At 43.8% G+C, this 18,170-nt stretch overlaps 1 protein-coding gene across 2 annotated transcripts in view; it reads left to right on the top strand.

Annotated features, from left to right (window-relative positions):
* LOC143808008 (alkaline phosphatase-like) overlaps positions 1-16,698 on the top strand; it is a 116,087-nt gene extending 99,389 nt beyond the window's left edge. For both annotated transcript variants that reach the window (XM_077290200.1, XM_077290201.1), the window contains 2 exons: positions 15,967-16,083; positions 16,205-16,698. In XM_077290200.1, coding sequence (XP_077146315.1) covers positions 15,967-16,083; positions 16,205-16,461 — 374 coding nt within the window. In that variant the 3' untranslated portion in view covers positions 16,462-16,698. The remainder of the gene's footprint in view (positions 1-15,966; positions 16,084-16,204) is intronic.
* Positions 16,699-18,170: the final 1,472 nt, after the last annotated feature.

Below are 18,170 nucleotides of genomic sequence, written 5' to 3' on the forward strand. Positions count from 1 at the left end.
CCTTCGTTGCCCTGGCGGTGTGCTTTGGATCATTGTCATTTTGAAAGACCCAGCCACGTTTCATCTTCAATGCCCTTGCTGATGGAAGGAGGTTTGCAGTCAAAATCTCACGATACATGGCCCCATTCATTCTTTCATGTACCCGGATCAGTCGTCCTGGCCCCTTTGCAGAGAAACAGCCCCAAAGCATGATGTTTCCACCACTATGCTTTACAGTAGGTATGGTGTTTGATGGATGCAACTCAGTATTCTTTTTCCTCCAAAAACGACAAGTTGTGTTTCTACCAAACAGTTCCAGTTTGGTTTCATCAGACCATAGGACATTCTCCCAAAACTCCTCTGGATAATCCAAATGCTCTCTAGCAAACTTCAGACGGGCCCGGACATGTACTGGCTTAAGCAGTGGGACACGGCTGGCACTGCAGGATCTGAGTCCCTGGTGGCGTAGTGTGTTACTTATGGTAGGCCTTGTTACATTGGTCCCAGCTCTCTGCAGTTCATTCACTAGGTCCCCCCGCGTGGTTCTGGGATTTTTGCTCACCGTTCTTGTGATCATTCTGACCCCACGGGGTGGGATTTTGCGTGGAGCCCCAGATCGAGGGAGATTATCAGTGGTCTTGTATGTCTTCCATTTTCTAATTATTACTCCCACTGTTGATTTCTTCACTGCAAGCTGGTTGGCTATTGCAGATTCAGTCTTCCCAGCCTGGTGCAGGGCTACAATTTTGTTTCTGGTGTCCTTTGACAGCTCTTTGGTCTTCACCATAGTTGAGTTTGGAGTCAGACTGTTTGAGGGTGTGCACAGGTGTCTTTTTATACTGATAACAAGTTTAAACAGGTGCCATTACTATAGGTAATGAGTGGAGGAAAGAGGAGACTCTTAAAGAAGAAGTTACAGGTCTGTGAGAGCCAGAAATCTTGATTGTTTGTTTCTGACCAAATACTTATTTTCCACCATAAAATGCAAATACAATGATAAAAAAACAGACAATGTGATTTTCTGGATTTTTTTTTCTCAGTTTGTCTCCCATAGTTGAGGTCTACCTATGATGTAAATTACAGATGCCTCTCATCTTTTTAAGTGGTGGAACTTGCACTATTGCTGACTGACTAAATACTTTTTTGCCCCACTGTATGTGGTATCGGCGTACTCAAGAGAAATTGCACAACACATTTTGGGGGCCCTTTTTCATATTACCCCTGTGAAATAAAAAATTAGGGTGAAATATTTTTGTGGGAAAGATGCAATTTTTTTAAATTTTCATGGTTCTACGTTATAAACTTCTGTCAAGCACCTGAGGGTTCAAGGTGCTTACCACACATCTAGATACATTCATAGGGTCACTTGTGGGAGGTTTCCACTATTTGGGCACATCAGGGGCTCTCCAAACGTGATATGGCGTCTTCTCTCGATTTAAGCCATTTTTAAGTTAAAAAGTCAAACGGTGCTCCTTCTCTTCCTAGCCCTGTTGTTTGCTTAAAGGGAACCTGCCAGCAGGATTTTGCACAGTAACCTACACAAAGTGTCAGGTCGGCACCGTTATACTGATTAAAATTATACCTTGGTTGATGAAATCTGTTTTGTGATTGTTGTTTAATCTTTATCTTCAGTTTTGAGCTAATGATTTGCTCGTGCTTTGAGGCGGGCCTTCATGTTGTGCTCTGATTAGGTATTCATAATGCAGCCTGCTAACAGGTCACTGATTCCTCAGTGACCTGCCCCCCTAGTTTACATAATGAATATATGAACATACTGCAAAAACAAACAAAAACGCTTGACGCATTCCAGAGTTATTACCTCATGAAATTACATTGGTCAGATTTAAAAAATATGCCTGGGTCATTAACCTACAAAATGGCTCAGTCCTTAAGGGGTTAACATGTATTGTTGTAATCGCAGAGACCCAAAAAATGAATATAACATGACAATTACTGTAAACGTAACAGTGAATGGTGTTTAAAAAAGTAAACAAAATATTAAATTTCAATTTTTATGTTCTAATTACCATGTAAAAAATGGTAAAAAAAAATGTCACCAAATTATTCTTTTAGAGTGTATCAGTTGTACGAAAGTAACAAAAAATAATCTATTGAAATTTGGAATTGCCATAATAGTGCTAACACACATAATATAGTTTACAGTTTATTCGTGCAGCTTAGCGAATAGTGTAAAATTTAAAACGCAAAAGAAGGTCAGAATTGCTGATTTGCTTATTTTCCTTCCGATACAGAATTAATAAAAGTTTGTTAGTAAGTTACATGTACCCCAAAATTATACAACTGACAAACACAACTCATTGTTACGGATCTGCAACACAGGACTAAGGTAGAAGGGGGAAAACTGACCCTGCACTATGACTAGGCTGAAACACTACGATGGAGTGGGCGACCCATTCAGGCCCACCGACGATCCTAGGTTAATTTCAAGCAAAGAACCAAAGGAAAAGGGGAAGGGGTTTCCTAAAAGAACTAGAGACTGGGTACAAAAACGGGTCACCTCCTAATAGAAAACACAGAGAAGGCTGCAGAAACCAATAGAAAACAGAAACTAAGGCTAGCTGTTGTGAATTAGACTTTTTGGCTCCCTCTTGTGGTCACTAGTGGTATGACTCTGGGATTGTCTTTTTTCTGTTTGGCACTCACCTGGGTCGTTAGTCCAGGGGTGTCGCTATATTAACTTCCTGGATCCTTAGTCCAGTGCCTGGCATCGTTGTAATCAGATCCTTCTGTTGCTCCTGTCTGCTGGTCCTGGCTCTTGCAAAATTAAGCTAAGTCTTGCTTCTTTGTTTTTTGAGTTACTTGCTTTGCTACTATTTTTGTCCAGCTTGTACTAAATGTGATTTCTGACCTTGCTGGAAGCTCTAGGGGGCTGGTGTTCTCCCCCCGGCCGTTAGACGGTTCGGGGGTTCTTGAATATCCAGCGTGGATATTTTAATAGGGTTTTTGCTGACCATATAAGTCATCTTACTATATTCTGCTATTAGCTAGTGGGCCTCTCTTTGCTAAATACCTAGCTCATTCTTATGTTTGTCTTTTCCTCTTACCTCACCGTTATTATTTGTTGGGGGCTTGTATCCAACTTTTGGGGTCTTTTCTCTGGAGGCAAGAAAGGTCTTTCTTTTCCCTTCTAGGGTTAGTTAGTTCTCCGGCTGGCGCGAGACGTCTAGAACCAACGTAGGCACGTTCCCCGGCTACTTCTATTTGTGGTGCTAGGATTAGATATATATGGTCAGCCCAGTTACCACTGCCCTATGAGCTGGTTTTTTGTGTTTGCAGACTTGGTATTGATTCCTGAGACCCTCTGCCATTGGGGTCATAACAGCTAGCAGAACCAGAGGTGCCAGCACTGCACAAATAACACACACAGAACACAAAGCAAAGCACCAAGCTAGAGCTCAAGCAGATTAACACTGTTGTCCAGCAAGGACTGGGAGGCAGGTGCTGGTTAATAAAGAGTGATACAAACACCTGACCCAAGACAAAACCAGCACCAGAGGAAAAACACCGGCAACCAGAACTCCACAAGAAAATGGCAGATAGTCACAAACTAAACAGATTCTAACATTTAACGAGGATCCCCCGGATCCTCTAGGCTGGGCCTTATTCGGAAATCTCCTGTGAAAAGCCTTAATTTACCTTGAGGCTGAGATGTCCACAGCTTTCACCCAGGAGTTGTCCTCGGGACCGAAACCCTTCCAGGATACAAGATACTGTAACACTCCTCTATGCCACCTGGAATCAAGAATGCGTGAAATCTCAAACTCGCAGTCCTCATCAATTGGAGGAGCAGATGGCATAGCCACCTTATCTGGTGTGTCAACCTTCTTCAGCAAAGATATATGAAAAACTGAATTAATTTTCCAGGACGAAGGAATGTCTAATCTCACCGCTACCGAGTTGACAATGTGAACCACTTTGAAAGGTCCTACAAACTTCAGCCCCAACTTTTTAGAAGGGATCTTCAAACGCAGATTTCTAGAGGACAACCAAACCATGTCCCCAACAACAATCCTCGCCTCCCTTCTTCTCTTGTCAAAATATTTCTTAGACCTCCTATTAGCCTGTTTAAGATTATAGCGCACACTGGTCCAAACCCTTTCCAAATTTCCAGAAAAACTTTCCTCCTCAGGCACCGCCGCCCCAATCCTAGAAAAAGGACCGAAAGATGGATTCTTCCTAGTACAACAAAAGAGAGGAGAACACCCAGCCGAAGAAGACATATGATTATTGAGTGCAAACTCAGCTAATGGTAGATATTCTGACCACATCTCCTGTCATGTTCTCAATGGCAAGAGAACATAGCATCAGCATATATAGGAACTAGCTCTTGGAAGATGGGAACTGAGCTGACCATGAACTAAACCTAACGCACAACTAGCAGTGGCCGGGTAGCATGCCTACGTTGATTCTAGATGCCCAGCACCAGCCGGAGGACTAAATAATACTAGCAGAGGAAAATATTAGTCCTAGCTCACCTCTAGAGAAATACCCCGAAAGGAGACAGAGGCCCCCCACAAGTATTGGCGGTGAATTAAGATGAAATAACAAACGTAGTATGAAAATAGGTTTAGCAAATTTGAGGTCCACTTACTACATAGCAGAAGACAGAAAGGACACTTTCATGGTCAGCTGAAAACCCTATCAAAACACCATCCAGGAATTACTTTAAAACTCTGGCATTAACTCATAACACCAGAGTGGCAATTCCTGTTCACAAGAGCTTTCCAGACACAGTAACGAAACTACAGCTGTGAACTGGAACAAAAATGCAAAAACAAACATGGACAAGAGTCCAACTTATCTAGTAGTTGTCTAGGAGCAGGAACAAGCACAGAGAGGCTTCTGATAACATTGTTGACCGGCAAGCAACTAACAGAGCAGCAAGGTTATATAGCGACTCCCACATCTTGATGGGAACAGGTGAACAGAGAAGATGAAAACACCAGTTCAATTCCACCAGTAGCCACCGGGGGAGCCCAGAATCCAAATTCACAACAGTACCCCCCCCTCAAGGAGGGGGCACCGAACCCTCACCAGAACCACCAGGGCGATCAGGATGGGCCCTATGAAAGGCACGAACCAGATCAGAGGCATGAACATCAGATGCATTCACCCAAGAATTATCCTCCTGGCCGTATCCCTTCCACTTGACCAGATACTGGAGTCTCCGTCTGGAAACACGAGAGTCTAAGATTTTCTCCACAACGTACTCCAACTCACCCTCAACCAACACCGGAGCAGGAGGCTCAACGGAAGGCACAACCGGTACCTCATACCTGCGCAACAATGACCGATGAAAAACGTTATGAATAGAGAAGGATGCAGGGAGGTCCAAACGGAAGGAAACAGGGTTAAGAATCTCCAATATCTTATACGGGCCGATGAACCGAGGCTTAAACTTAGGAGAAGAGACCCTCATAGGGACAAAACGAGAAGACAACCACACCAAATCCCCAACACAAAGCCGAGGACCAACACGACGGTGGCGGTTGGCAAAAAGCTGAGTCTTCTCCTGGGACAACCTCAAATTGTCCACCACCTGCCCCCAGATCTGATGCAATCTCTCCACCACAGCATCCACTCCAGGACAATCCGAAGATTCCACCTGACCAGAGGAAAATCGAGGATGAAACCCCGAATTACAGAAAAACGGGGACACCAAAGTGGCAGAGCTGGCCCGATTATTGAGAGCGAACTCTGCCAATGGCAAAAAAGCAACCCAATCATCCTGGTCAGCAGACACAAAACACCTCAGATATGTCTCCAGGGTCTGATTAGTCCGCTCGGTCTGGCCATTCGTCTGAGGATGGAAAGCGGACGAAAAAGATAAATCTATGCCCATCCTAGCACAGAATGCCCGCCAAAATCTAGACACGAATTGGGTCCCTCTGTCAGAAATGATATTCTCAGGAATACCATGCAAACGAACAACATTTTGAAAAAACAGAGGAACCAACTCGGAAGAAGAAGGCAACTTGGGCAGAGGAACCAAATGGACCATCTTAGAGAAACGGTCACACACCACCCAGATGACAGACATCTTCTGAGAAACAGGCAGATCTGAAATAAAATCCATCGAGATGTGCGTCCAAGGCCTCTTAGGAATGGGCAAGGGCAACAATAATCCACTAGCCCGAGAGCAACAAGGCTTGGCCCGAGCACAAACGTCACAAGACTGCACAAAGCCTCGCACATCTCGTGACAGGGAAGGCCACCAGAAGGACCTTGCCACCAAATCCCTGGTACCAAAAATGCCAGGATGACCTGCCAACGCAGAAGAATGAACCTCAGAGATGACTCTACTGGTCCAATCATCAGGAACAAACAGTTTATCAGGTGGGCAACGATCCGGTCTATCCGCCTGAAACTCCTGCAAGGCCCGCCGCAGGTCTGGAGAAACGGCTGACAATACCACTCCATCCTTAAGGATACCTGTGGGCTCAGAGTTACCAGGCGAGTCAGGCTCAAAACTCCTAGAAAGGGCATCCGCCTTAACATTCTTAGAACCCGGTAGGTATGACACCACAAAATTAAACCGAGAGAAAAATAATGACCAGCGCGCCTGTCTAGGATTCAGGCGCCTGGCGGTCTCAAGATAAATCAAGTTTTTGTGGTCAGTCAATACCACCACCTGATGTCTGGCCCCCTCAAGCCAATGGCGCCACTCCTCAAAAGCCCACTTCATGGCCAAAAGCTCCCGATTCCCAACATCATAATTCCGCTCAGCGGGCGAAAATTTACGGGAAAAGAAGGCACAAGGCCTCATCACGGAGCAGTCAGAACTTTTCTGCGACAACACTGCCCCAGCTCCGATCTCAGAAGCGTCGACCTCAACCTGAAAAGGTAGAGCAACATCAGGCTGACGCAACACAGGGGCAGAGGAAAAACGGCGCTTAAGCTCCCGAAAGGCCTCCACAGCGTCAGGGGACCAATCAGCAACATCAGCACCCTTCTTAGTCAAATCGGTCAATGGCTTAGCAATATCCGAAAAACCAGCAATAAATCGACGATAAAAGTTAGCAAAGCCCAAAAATTTCTGAAGACTCTTAAGAGAAGAGGGCTGCGTCCAATCACAAATAGCTTGAACCTTGACAGGATCCATTTCAATGGAAGAGGGAGAAAAAATATATCCCAAAAAGGAAATCCTCTGTACCCCAAAAACACACTTAGAACCCTTCACACACAAAGAATTAGACCGCAAAACCTGGAAAACCCTCCTGACTTGCTGGACATGAGAGTCCCAGTCATCCGAAAAAATCAGAATATCATCCAGATACACAATCATAAATTTATCCAAATAATCGCGAAAAATATCATGCATAAAGGACTGGAAAACTGACGGAGCATTTGAAAGACCAAAAGGCATCACTAAATACTCAAAGTGGCCCTCGGGCGTATTAAATGCGGTTTTCCACTCATCCCCCTGCCTGATTCGCACCAAATTATACGCCCCACGAAGGTCAATCTTAGAGAACCACTTGGTCCCCTTTATGCGAGCAAACAAATCAGTCAGCAACGGCAATGGGTATTGATATTTTACAGTGATTTTATTCAAAAGCCGATAATCGATACATGGTCTCAAAGAGCCGTCTTTTTTTGACACAAAGAAAAAAACGGCTCCTAAGGGAGATGACGATGGACGAATATGTCCCTTTTCCAAGGACTCCTTTATATATTCTCGCATAGCAGCATGTTCAGGCACAGACAGATTAAATAAACGGCCCTTTGGGTATTTACTACCCGGGATTAAATCTATGGCACAATCGCACTCTCGGTGCGGAGGTAATGAACCAAGCTTGGATTCTTCAAAGACGTCACGATAGTCAGACAGGAACTCAGGAATTTCAGAGGGAATAGATGATGAAATGGAAACCACAGGTACATCCCCATGAGCCCCCTTACATCCCCAGCTCAACACAGACATAGCTCTCCAGTCGAGGACTGGGTTGTGAGATTGCAGCCAAGGCAATCCTAGCACCAAATCATCATGTAGATTATACAGCACCAGAAAGCGAACAATCTCCTGGTGATCCGGATTAATACGCATAGTTACTTGTGTCCAGTATTGTGGTTTATTATTAGCCAATGGGGTGGAGTCAATCCCCTTCAGAGGAATAAGAGTCTCCAAAGGCTCTAAATCATACCCACAGCGTTTGGCAAAGGACCAATCCATAAGACTCAAAGCGGCGCCAGAGTCGACATAGGCGTCCGTGGTAATAGATGACAAAGAGCAAATCAAGGTCACAGATAGAATAAACTTAGACGGTAAGGTGCAAATGGAAACAGATTTATCAAGCTTTTTAGTGCGCTTAGAGCATGCTGATATAACATGAGTAGAATCACCACAATAGAAACACAACCCATTTTTCCGTCTAAAATTCTGCCGCTCGCTTCGGGACAGAATTCTATCACACTGCATACTCTCTGGCGACTTCTCAGTGGACACCGCCAGATGGTGCACTGGTTTGCGCTCCCGCAAACGCCTATCGATCTGAATAGCCATTGTCATGGACTCATTCAGACCCGCAGGCACAGGGAACCCCACCATAACATCCTTAATGGCATCAGAGAGACCCTCTCTGAAAGTCGCCGCCAGGGCGCACTCATTCCACTGAGTAAGCACAGACCATTTACGGAATCTTTGACAGTAAATTTCCGCTTCATCTTGCCCCTGAGATAGGGACATCAAAGTTTTTTCTGCCTGAAGCTCCAAATGAGGTTCGTCATAAAGCAACCCCAAGGCCAGAAAAAACGCATCCACATTGAGCAACGCAGGATCCCCTGGTGTCAATGAAAAAGCCCAGTCTTGAGGGTCGCCCCGGAGCAAGGAAATCACAATCCTGACCTGCTGTGCAGGGTCTCCGGCAGAGCGAAATTTCAGGGACAAAAATAATTTGCAATTATTTCGAAAATTCTGAAACCCAGATCTATTCCCCGAGAAAAATTCCGGCCAAGGAATTCTCGGCTCAGATACAGGTGCATGATAAACAAAGTCTTGCAAATTTTGTACCTTCGTGGCGAGATTATTCAAACCTGCAGTTACACTCTGAAGATCCATTACAAACAGGTGGACACAGAGCCATTCAAGGGTTAAGAGGAGGTAAGAAGCAGCTAGACAGCAATTAAGGGCTAGGCAGCAAAACTCTGAGGGGAAAAAAAAAAAAAAAAATTCCCTTAAACACTTCTTTTTCTCCTGCTTCAGCCCAAACAATTAACACTTTGTGGGCCGGTCAAACTGTCATGTTCTCAATGGCAAGAGAACATAGCATCAGCATATATAGGAACTAGCTCTTGGAAGATGGGAACTGAGCTGACCATGAACTAAACCTAACGCACAACTAGCAGTGGCCGGGTAGCATGCCTACGTTGATTCTAGATGCCCAGCACCAGCCGGAGGACTAAATAATACTAGCAGAGGAAAATATTAGTCCTAGCTCACCTCTAGAGAAATACCCCGAAAGGAGACAGAGGCCCCCCACAAGTATTGGCGGTGAATTAAGATGAAATAACAAACGTAGTATGAAAATAGGTTTAGCAAATTTGAGGTCCACTTACTACATAGCAGAAGACAGAAAGGACACTTTCATGGTCAGCTGAAAACCCTATCAAAACACCATCCAGGAATTACTTTAAAACTCTGGCATTAACTCATAACACCAGAGTGGCAATTCCTGTTCACAAGAGCTTTCCAGACACAGTAACGAAACTACAGCTGTGAACTGGAACAAAAATGCAAAAACAAACATGGACAAGAGTCCAACTTATCTAGTAGTTGTCTAGGAGCAGGAACAAGCACAGAGAGGCTTCTGATAACATTGTTGACCGGCAAGCAACTAACAGAGCAGCAAGGTTATATAGCGACTCCCACATCTTGATGGGAACAGGTGAACAGAGAAGATGAAAACACCAGTTCAATTCCACCAGTAGCCACCGGGGGAGCCCAGAATCCAAATTCACAACAATCTCCTGATTGTCCGCTACAGAACATCTCAAACTGCTCAATGTCCTGGTTCTTCCTCTTGGTCTGTCCATTGGACTGCGGATGATAGCCCGACGAAAATGACAAATGAACCTTAAGTCTGTCACAAAAGGTACGCCAAAAGCGAGCCACAAACTGTGGACCCCTATCGGAGACAATGTCCGTGGGAACACCATGGAGTCTGACATTCTGTTTCACAAATGCCCTGGCAAGTGTCTTAGCGCAGGGTAATTTATTGAATGGGACCAGATGACACATCTTACTAAACTGGTCCTCTACAACCTAGATGACAGAAAAACCCTCAGAGACCGGCAGGTCGGTGATAAAATCCATTGTAAGAAGCGTCCATGGATTACTAGGAACCTCTAACGGGCAAAGCAACCGTGGCGCCGGAGCATGAGAAGCCTTAGACCTGGCGCACACGGTACACTGACATACCCACTTAACAATTTCTCTTAGCCACCCCGGCCACCAGAAACTCCGACTGATCGACTTTCTTGTTTCGGCAATCCCTGGGTGACCCGCCAAACAAGACTCATGACATTCCGTAAACATAGCACTCCTCAGGGCTTTAAGCACAAATAATTTCCCATACGGAGTGTTAGTTGGTGCCGCATCCTGGGCTTTAAGAATGCTATTTTCCAACTCAGAACCTAATGCTGCCTCCACCACCCCTCTCTGCAAAATAGATTCTTCCTTTTCAGTATTAACCGCTAGGGAGAAACTTCAAGACAAAGCATCAGCTTTAAAATTTTTTGTCCCAGGGATATATGTCACAGAGAAATGCAAAAAACTGTGCCCACCTAGCTTGACGGGCATTCAAGCGTTTAGCAGCATCCAGGTAGATCAGGTTCTTATGATCAGTAAAGACTTGTATAGAATGTCTAGCGCCTTCCAAAAATGAGATGCTCAAAAGCCTTAACAGCCTCAGGGGACTATTGGACAGTATTGGAACCCTTCTTAGTAAGATCAGTAAGGGGTTTTGCGTTAACAGAAAAATTCTTTATGAATTTTCTATAATAATTAGCAAACCCCAAAAATCTCTGAATCGATTTTAAGCATTCAGGTATAGGCCACTCCAATACCGCCTGAACCTTCACCGGGTCCATCTCAAAACCATCACTGGAAACAAAGTACCCCCAGAAAACTAATTTTCTTTACCGCAAATTCGCATTTCTCCAGTTTAGCAAAGAGTGTGTTTTCTCAGAATCTGCAGAACCTCACGGACTCTCAGCAAATGCGACTCCAGATCGGGCGAATAGGTCAAAATATCATCCAAATAAACAATCACACTCCTGCCGATCAACAGCCTCAGGATGTCGTTAATGAAATTTTGAAAGAAAGCCAAAGCATTTGTAAGGCCGAAAGGCATAACTAGACACTCAAAATGACCTTAATTATAACAGGAGAAAAAACAGAGTAAATGTCCAACAATCACTTAAATGATATATTTATTAAATCAATAAGTCACAGAGAATTAGTCCCAATAATTTATATACACAAGTAGTTTTACAGATTCATTCAGCTAAAGAGAGCCGGGTAGCACAGACCACAACTGGTGTGGAACCAACTAAACGCCTGCCGTATAACGTAAAGTGCATAGTGCAACCATGTATAGGTATATACATGGTTGCACTATGCAACCATGACGTCACTGTGAACCGCATCGCCATCTTGGGCGCTTTTTTGCGATGCATCACCTGGCCGGACGAGCGGCTCACATGCGCCGCCACAAATGGAGGCATTTACCACTGATGGGGGACCTATAAATATAGCCTGTGTACATCTAGCAGCACCGCCCCCCGAAGAAGCCGACGCGAAACGCGCGTTGGGGCGACGGTGTGGACCCTTATCCGACGCCTGCATTGGGGTAAGAACCTGGTGGCTGTTTACGATGCATACGTTATCTCTGAGCCTGTGTACAGGGCTCATGTGAGCGCATATACTACTTTAGTAGCATACCCCAGGGAAATATACCTATACATGGTTGCACTATGCACTTTACGTTATACGGCAGGCGTTTAGTTGGTTCCACACCAGTTGTGGTCTGTGCTACCCGGCTCTCTCTCTCTCTCTCTCTCTCATTTACTCTGTTTTTTCTCCTGTTATAATTAATCGCTTGGAGTGTCCTGGTCCAGGTTATTGGTACCCATTTCTCCTCCACGTGCTCCATTCCATTTTGTTTTGGAGCATGGTGGTGTCTTTGAGCAATATACCCTCCATCTTGGATTTATTTGACTCAAAATTACCTTCCGTGGTATTAAAAGATGTCTTCCATTCATCGCCTTCTTTAACCCACAGCAAATTATATGCCCCACGGAGATCAATCTTAGAGAACCACTTGGCTCCAACTAATTGGTTAAACAAATCCGGAATTAGCAGCAAGGGGTAAGGACTGCGCACAGTGACCTTCTTAATCTCCCTGAAATCCAGACACGGCCTAAGACCCCCCATCTTTTTTTTTTACGAAAAAGAACCCCTCAGTCACAGGGGATTTAGAGGGTCTTATATGACCTGCAGCAAGGCTAGTCTGTAGGTGTTCCTTTAAGGCCTCCCTATCGGTAATCGTCAGTTTACATAAACGACTCTTAGAGAGAGTAGCACCTGGGACGAACTCAATAGTGCAATCGTAATCTCTATGAGGTGGTAGAGCTTTTAACTCCACCTCAGAAAATACTTTCCAGAATTCCTGAATGGCTTCAGGTAGCTCATTTTTCATAACAGCAGCAATGTGTACATCGCAACATTTCCCATAACACTCCTTATTCCAGGACCATATCGTACTTGACGACTAGTCCAGTACAGGATTGTGCATTTTTAACCAGGGTAGCCCCAGGACAACTGGAAAAGGCAATTTATCAAGTACAAACAAATCTAAAGATTCCTGGTGTTCCATATTCACAGTGAGTGGAAACCCAGTGACCTTCGAGAAACGCACCCATGCTCTAGAGGAGTGTTATCAATCGCTACTACTTGAAAAGGGCTTGATAAAGGTACAGAATCAATCTTATACTTGTCTAGAAATTGTTGATCAATCAAATTAAGTGAAGAACCACAGTCCACCATCACTTGAAAATCAATCAAATGACCACGACACGTAGAACTACCAGAAAAAGAAACTTCTGCCGACCGTAAAAATGCAATGCGAAAGGGAGGGTTATTCTGACCTTTTAGTTTTTTTCTTTTCCTTGTTTATGCGTCCTTCACATTGCTTAATAAAATGGTCAGCCTTAACACAATAAAGGCATAGCCCCTCAGAGAATCTTCTCTGCCTTTCCTGGGAACGAGAGGACATCACCCCAAGTTGCATCGGCTCCCAACAGTCAACGGGGCTCTCCAGCAAAATAGAAACCTTCTCCTCATTCTGTCTACCTCTCAATCTTCTATCCACCCGGATAGCTAATTGCATAGCAGCCTCAAGTGTAGCAGGTGCAGGATATGCAATGAGCAAATCTTTAACCCTGTCATTCAAACCTGCTAAAAACTGACTCTTGGTCTGCAGAGGTCAGCTGGAATGATCCAGCACTCATCGTTTGAACTGGGTACAATATCTCTCAGCGTCGCCAGAACCCTGTTTCAGTCGCCTGAGTTCTGCCTCGGTTGTAGTGACCCGATCAGGATCATCATATAATACCCCCATAGCAAAAAAATGCTTCTACTGACATCAAACAAGGGTCATCCGGATGCAATGAAAATGCCCAAACTTGGGGCTCACCTTGCAATAACGACATAATAATCCCCACACGCTGTAATTCAGCCCCTGAAGACCTGGGTCTAAGCCGAAAATAAAGTAAAACATGCATTTTTAAGCGAAAAAAATTCCTGCCGCTTACCAGAAAAACATTCAGGCAAACCCACCTTAGGTTCTTCAGAGTGGATTCCAGAGCAATTACTCACGTGCTGTTGTAAGCTGGCAACTTCCAACGTTAACGTTTGCAGACACCGAGCAAGATCTTGAACGCTGTTCATATTGCAGAAATCCGGGAGGTTTTTTTTAACCCCTTAGTGACGGAGCCAAATTTTTGAAATCTGACCAGTGTCACTTTATGTAGTAATAACTCTGCAACGCTTCAACAAATCCCAGTGATTTTGAGATTGTTTTTTCATGACACATTATACTTTATGGTAATGGTAAATTTAGGTCAAAATGTTTTTGTTTATTTCTATAGAATATCAAAAATTTGAGAAAAATGTTAAAAAATTTGCAATTTTCTAAATTTGAATGATTATCCCTTTACTCCAGATGGTCATACCACAGCAAACCATTAATAAATAACATTTCCCACATGTCGGCTTTACATCAGGACCATTTGTAAAATGTTATTTTACTTGTTTAGCATTTTAGGAGGTTTAAAAATGTAGCAGCAATTTTTCATTTTTTCGAGGAAATTTACAAAATTTATTTTTTAGGGATTTATCCATACTTAAAGTGACTTTAGGGGTCCCATATGTTGGGAAACCCCCAAACGTGATACCATTTTAAAACAGAACCCCCTGGCATATTGAAAACTGCAGTCAGGTAGTTTATTAACCCTTCAGGTTTTTTTACAGGAATTAATGGAAAGTGGTATGAAAGAAATGAAAACGTGTATTTTTACCACCTAAATGTCTCTAACTTCTGAACAGATTACTACAGCAATCAGACTCTTAGGCCACTATTTGGTCATGAATTGCCATGGCAAACATCAGGACCACACAATCATGATCTGAGGGCACCAATTTGGATAAAAAGGAAGCCCCCATACTCTGTTAACCATATATAATAATGTAGTCACTATTGACAGCAGCATATAAGGGGTTAAAGAAATTTGGATGGTGACAACACTGATCGTGGTGGATGCAGCAAGTTGCCAGCTATAGTATACAGCCGACAGTTGCTGGACTGTCACCTGTATGGGGAGGCTATTCTCTTATATTTCAGGTCAGTTAAAAAACGTATTGGCTGTCATTAAGTACTTCTTTCTGCTGGACAAACTGTTACGGATCTGCAACACAGGACTAAGGTAGAAGGGGGAAAACTGACCCTGCACTATGACTAGGCTGAAACCCTACGATGGAGTGGGCAACCCATTCCTTGCAAATAGACCCACCGACGATCTTAGGATAATCTCAAGCAAAGACCTATAGATAAGGGGAGGGGTTCCCTAAAAGAACTAAGGACTGGGTATAAAAACGGGTCACCTCCTAATAGAAAACATAGAGAAGGCTGCAGAAACCAACAGAAAACAAACTAAGGCCGCCTCCTCTTCCTTCATTATCGTCCAGGCGCCTGCGCTGTAAGTACGAAGGGCAGCGCAACTGCGCATGCCCAGAAAAAACCTTACAGCGCAGGCGCCGGGGATGATAATACAGCAAGAGGAGGTGGCGCCCGGCGCGCACAGGCCCGGAGTGAAGGCTGTGCGGCGTCTGATTAGAAAGCAAAGTCCCACCTCCGGGACTGATTCAGGGTATGTAGGGGCACTTTTTTATAAGTGTCTATTTCAGCATGTACAGGCGTTTGTAACTAAAGAGCCACCTTGTCAGAATGCAGCATTACTGCTGCACAAGGTGGCTCTTTTAGTTACAAACGCCTGAGGGGGGTGACAGGTTCCCTTTAAGTAGTACCACACCTGCTATTTGTCTTTATTGTCCTCTGTGTTGTGATCTAATGATTCATAGGCATTTTCTCAATAGAATGCACATACTTGATTGTTTTGGTCTTTTCAGCCAATCACAAGTCACAGATTGTCACTGTCAATCATATTTTAAGTAAGGTGAACATGAGTTATAATTGACCAGAAAAAGCCATTGTAAGTTGAAAATATTGCAACCTGGGGCCATGATAACTTTAGGAACCACTGTCCATTAATGGGATGTGTACTACTACTTTCAATTACTGTAAAAAATGTGTTGTGCGAGAGGGAATTAATAAGCAATTGATGCATGCATATATTTTTTATCACCTGTATCTACATAGACTTAGTCCAAACTTTATTTTACATTTCTAGGGAAAGCACCAAATTTGGCTTTGGATGGCATGCCATTTACCAGTCTTCTATATGGCAATGGTCCTGGTTACAAAGTTGTTGATGGCGTAAGAGAGAATATTACCACTATTGACATTGGTAAGGGCACAAATATGATATACATATCAATAAATCATTTAGTGATTTAGCTTTACAATGTTTTTATTGACAATGGATAATATCTGCATACTCTGATCATATTTTCTATTGAATCTCACAGAAGGAAATTACATTCAGCAGTCTGCTGTCCAGATTCCATCAGAGACACATGGAGGAGAGGATGTGGCCATCATGGCTAAAGGACCCCTCGCTCATCTCTTCCATGGGATTCATGAGCAGAATTACATTGCCCATGTTATGGCCTACGCAGCCTGCTTAGAACCCTATACAGACTGTCCTCCATTAAATTCAGGTTTCCTCATCTCCTCATCTATCATGCTGGTATGGACCTCTGTATGGGCTGGTCTAATCTGGTGACAAGAGGCCTAGTGGCCCATGTCTAAATATAACTATATACTAATTATTCTTAAAGGGTTGTTTGTGTTTAAAGAGATTAATATATTTCTTGATACTTTGTAATATTTTAGCTCCTCTATTTTTTCATACCATATTACATAGGCATGATTTATTTTTAAAGGCTGCTGGAGAGTCACTGTGCACTAAGTAACAATGTTAATGATTATAGTGGTAATAAAAGTAAGAATCTCAGCTTGATCTCCTGTCATTGTTCTTGCAACTTGAAGGCACTTGTAGTTATTCACTTTATAATTGTAGTGTAAGATTTTTTTATACATAAAACAATTTTTGGCAAATGTATGGCTTTTCTATTTATATGATTTCATGTTATAGTCTAGTGCTTGATGTGATATAGTATGATTAGAGTTGGTGAGAATCAGTTCATAGGACCAGTTCCATCAGCCACATAAGTATTCTGTGGCCACTGGGTGGAAGGCCTAAAAACTGCCTCTCATCTGGTGGCATTTATGGTTCTTCTTCTGCTTAGCCAGTCTGGAGTGACTTTACATGTACATCATGCTGCTTTATGATGTCCCGCCAGGCTGGCTACTCAAAAAAGGAACCGTGATGCCATTGGGTATAAGGTGGTTCTTAGATCACTAACGTGGCTGCTGGACCGGGTATTGTGAATCGATCAGTACCAATTTTAAGTGGGATAAAATACATAAACAGTTGGCACAGTGTTTATTTGTTGCTTTTGCTAGAGATGACTGGCAGTGGTTTTCTTCTCTCTCTCAAGAGGCTTACATGGATGGGTTGTTTGGTCTAAGAAGAATAGTCTGCAGACTGTCGAATCGTGACAGTGTGCAATTCATACACTGTCGACTCCCCTATGTTCCCCAGGGATGGGCAGTCACGTGACCATATGCATACTAGTGCCACATGCTAACTAGACTCTCCTCTGCTAAAACATTGCAAAGTGGAGAAGAGTATAGTTGGTATGTGACCACATACATTTAAATCGCCCCTTTCAATCCCACCACATCCTTTCTGCTATTTCCTGTTTCCTTACTTGAGTACTTCCTGTTGTAACAAGGTGGCACGGGGTGGTAGTCATAGGCAAGTCCACTAAGGCACAGTCAGTGAGAACCCCAGCCCCATGCACATAGAAAGACAGATAAAGTTCTGGTCCTGCAGCACAGTCAGTTACCTCTATCACAGGATTGCTCTCCATGCTGGAAACATGTCCTCAGATACACCACAGGTCATGATTCTGTCCAAACGTTATAAACTTTTAATGAACATGAGGTGACATGAGGAAAATAGAATAATGTTTCCTGTGCTTTCCCTGTGTCTTCAAGGGGCATACAGCGTCAGTGGCTCCCATCCGGATTTTGGGAACCAACAGTCCATCTGCAGTCACTCCCACAGAACCAGGTCCCGTCCACACTGTCCGGCAGACTTTGGCAGCTAAAGTCCCCCCTGGACCGGGGTACCATCTGCTGTTGGCAGTGAAACACGTCCTGCCACGGGCAAGCCTGCCCGGGATCTGCTGCAAGGACAGGAAATCCTTCTCCTGTAAGCCTGGTGGACCGACCCCCTTACTTAACTCCTACTATCCCTGAACTAATTATGTACATATGTAGTCACATAACATTCACAGTACATTACACATAAAACATTACACATAAAACTTGAGAGAACCATTAGGGTGCCACATGGACTCAGTG

This window comes from Ranitomeya variabilis, chromosome 2 (genome assembly GCF_051348905.1).
Source record: "Ranitomeya variabilis isolate aRanVar5 chromosome 2, aRanVar5.hap1, whole genome shotgun sequence".
NCBI lineage: Eukaryota > Metazoa > Chordata > Amphibia > Anura > Dendrobatidae > Ranitomeya > Ranitomeya variabilis.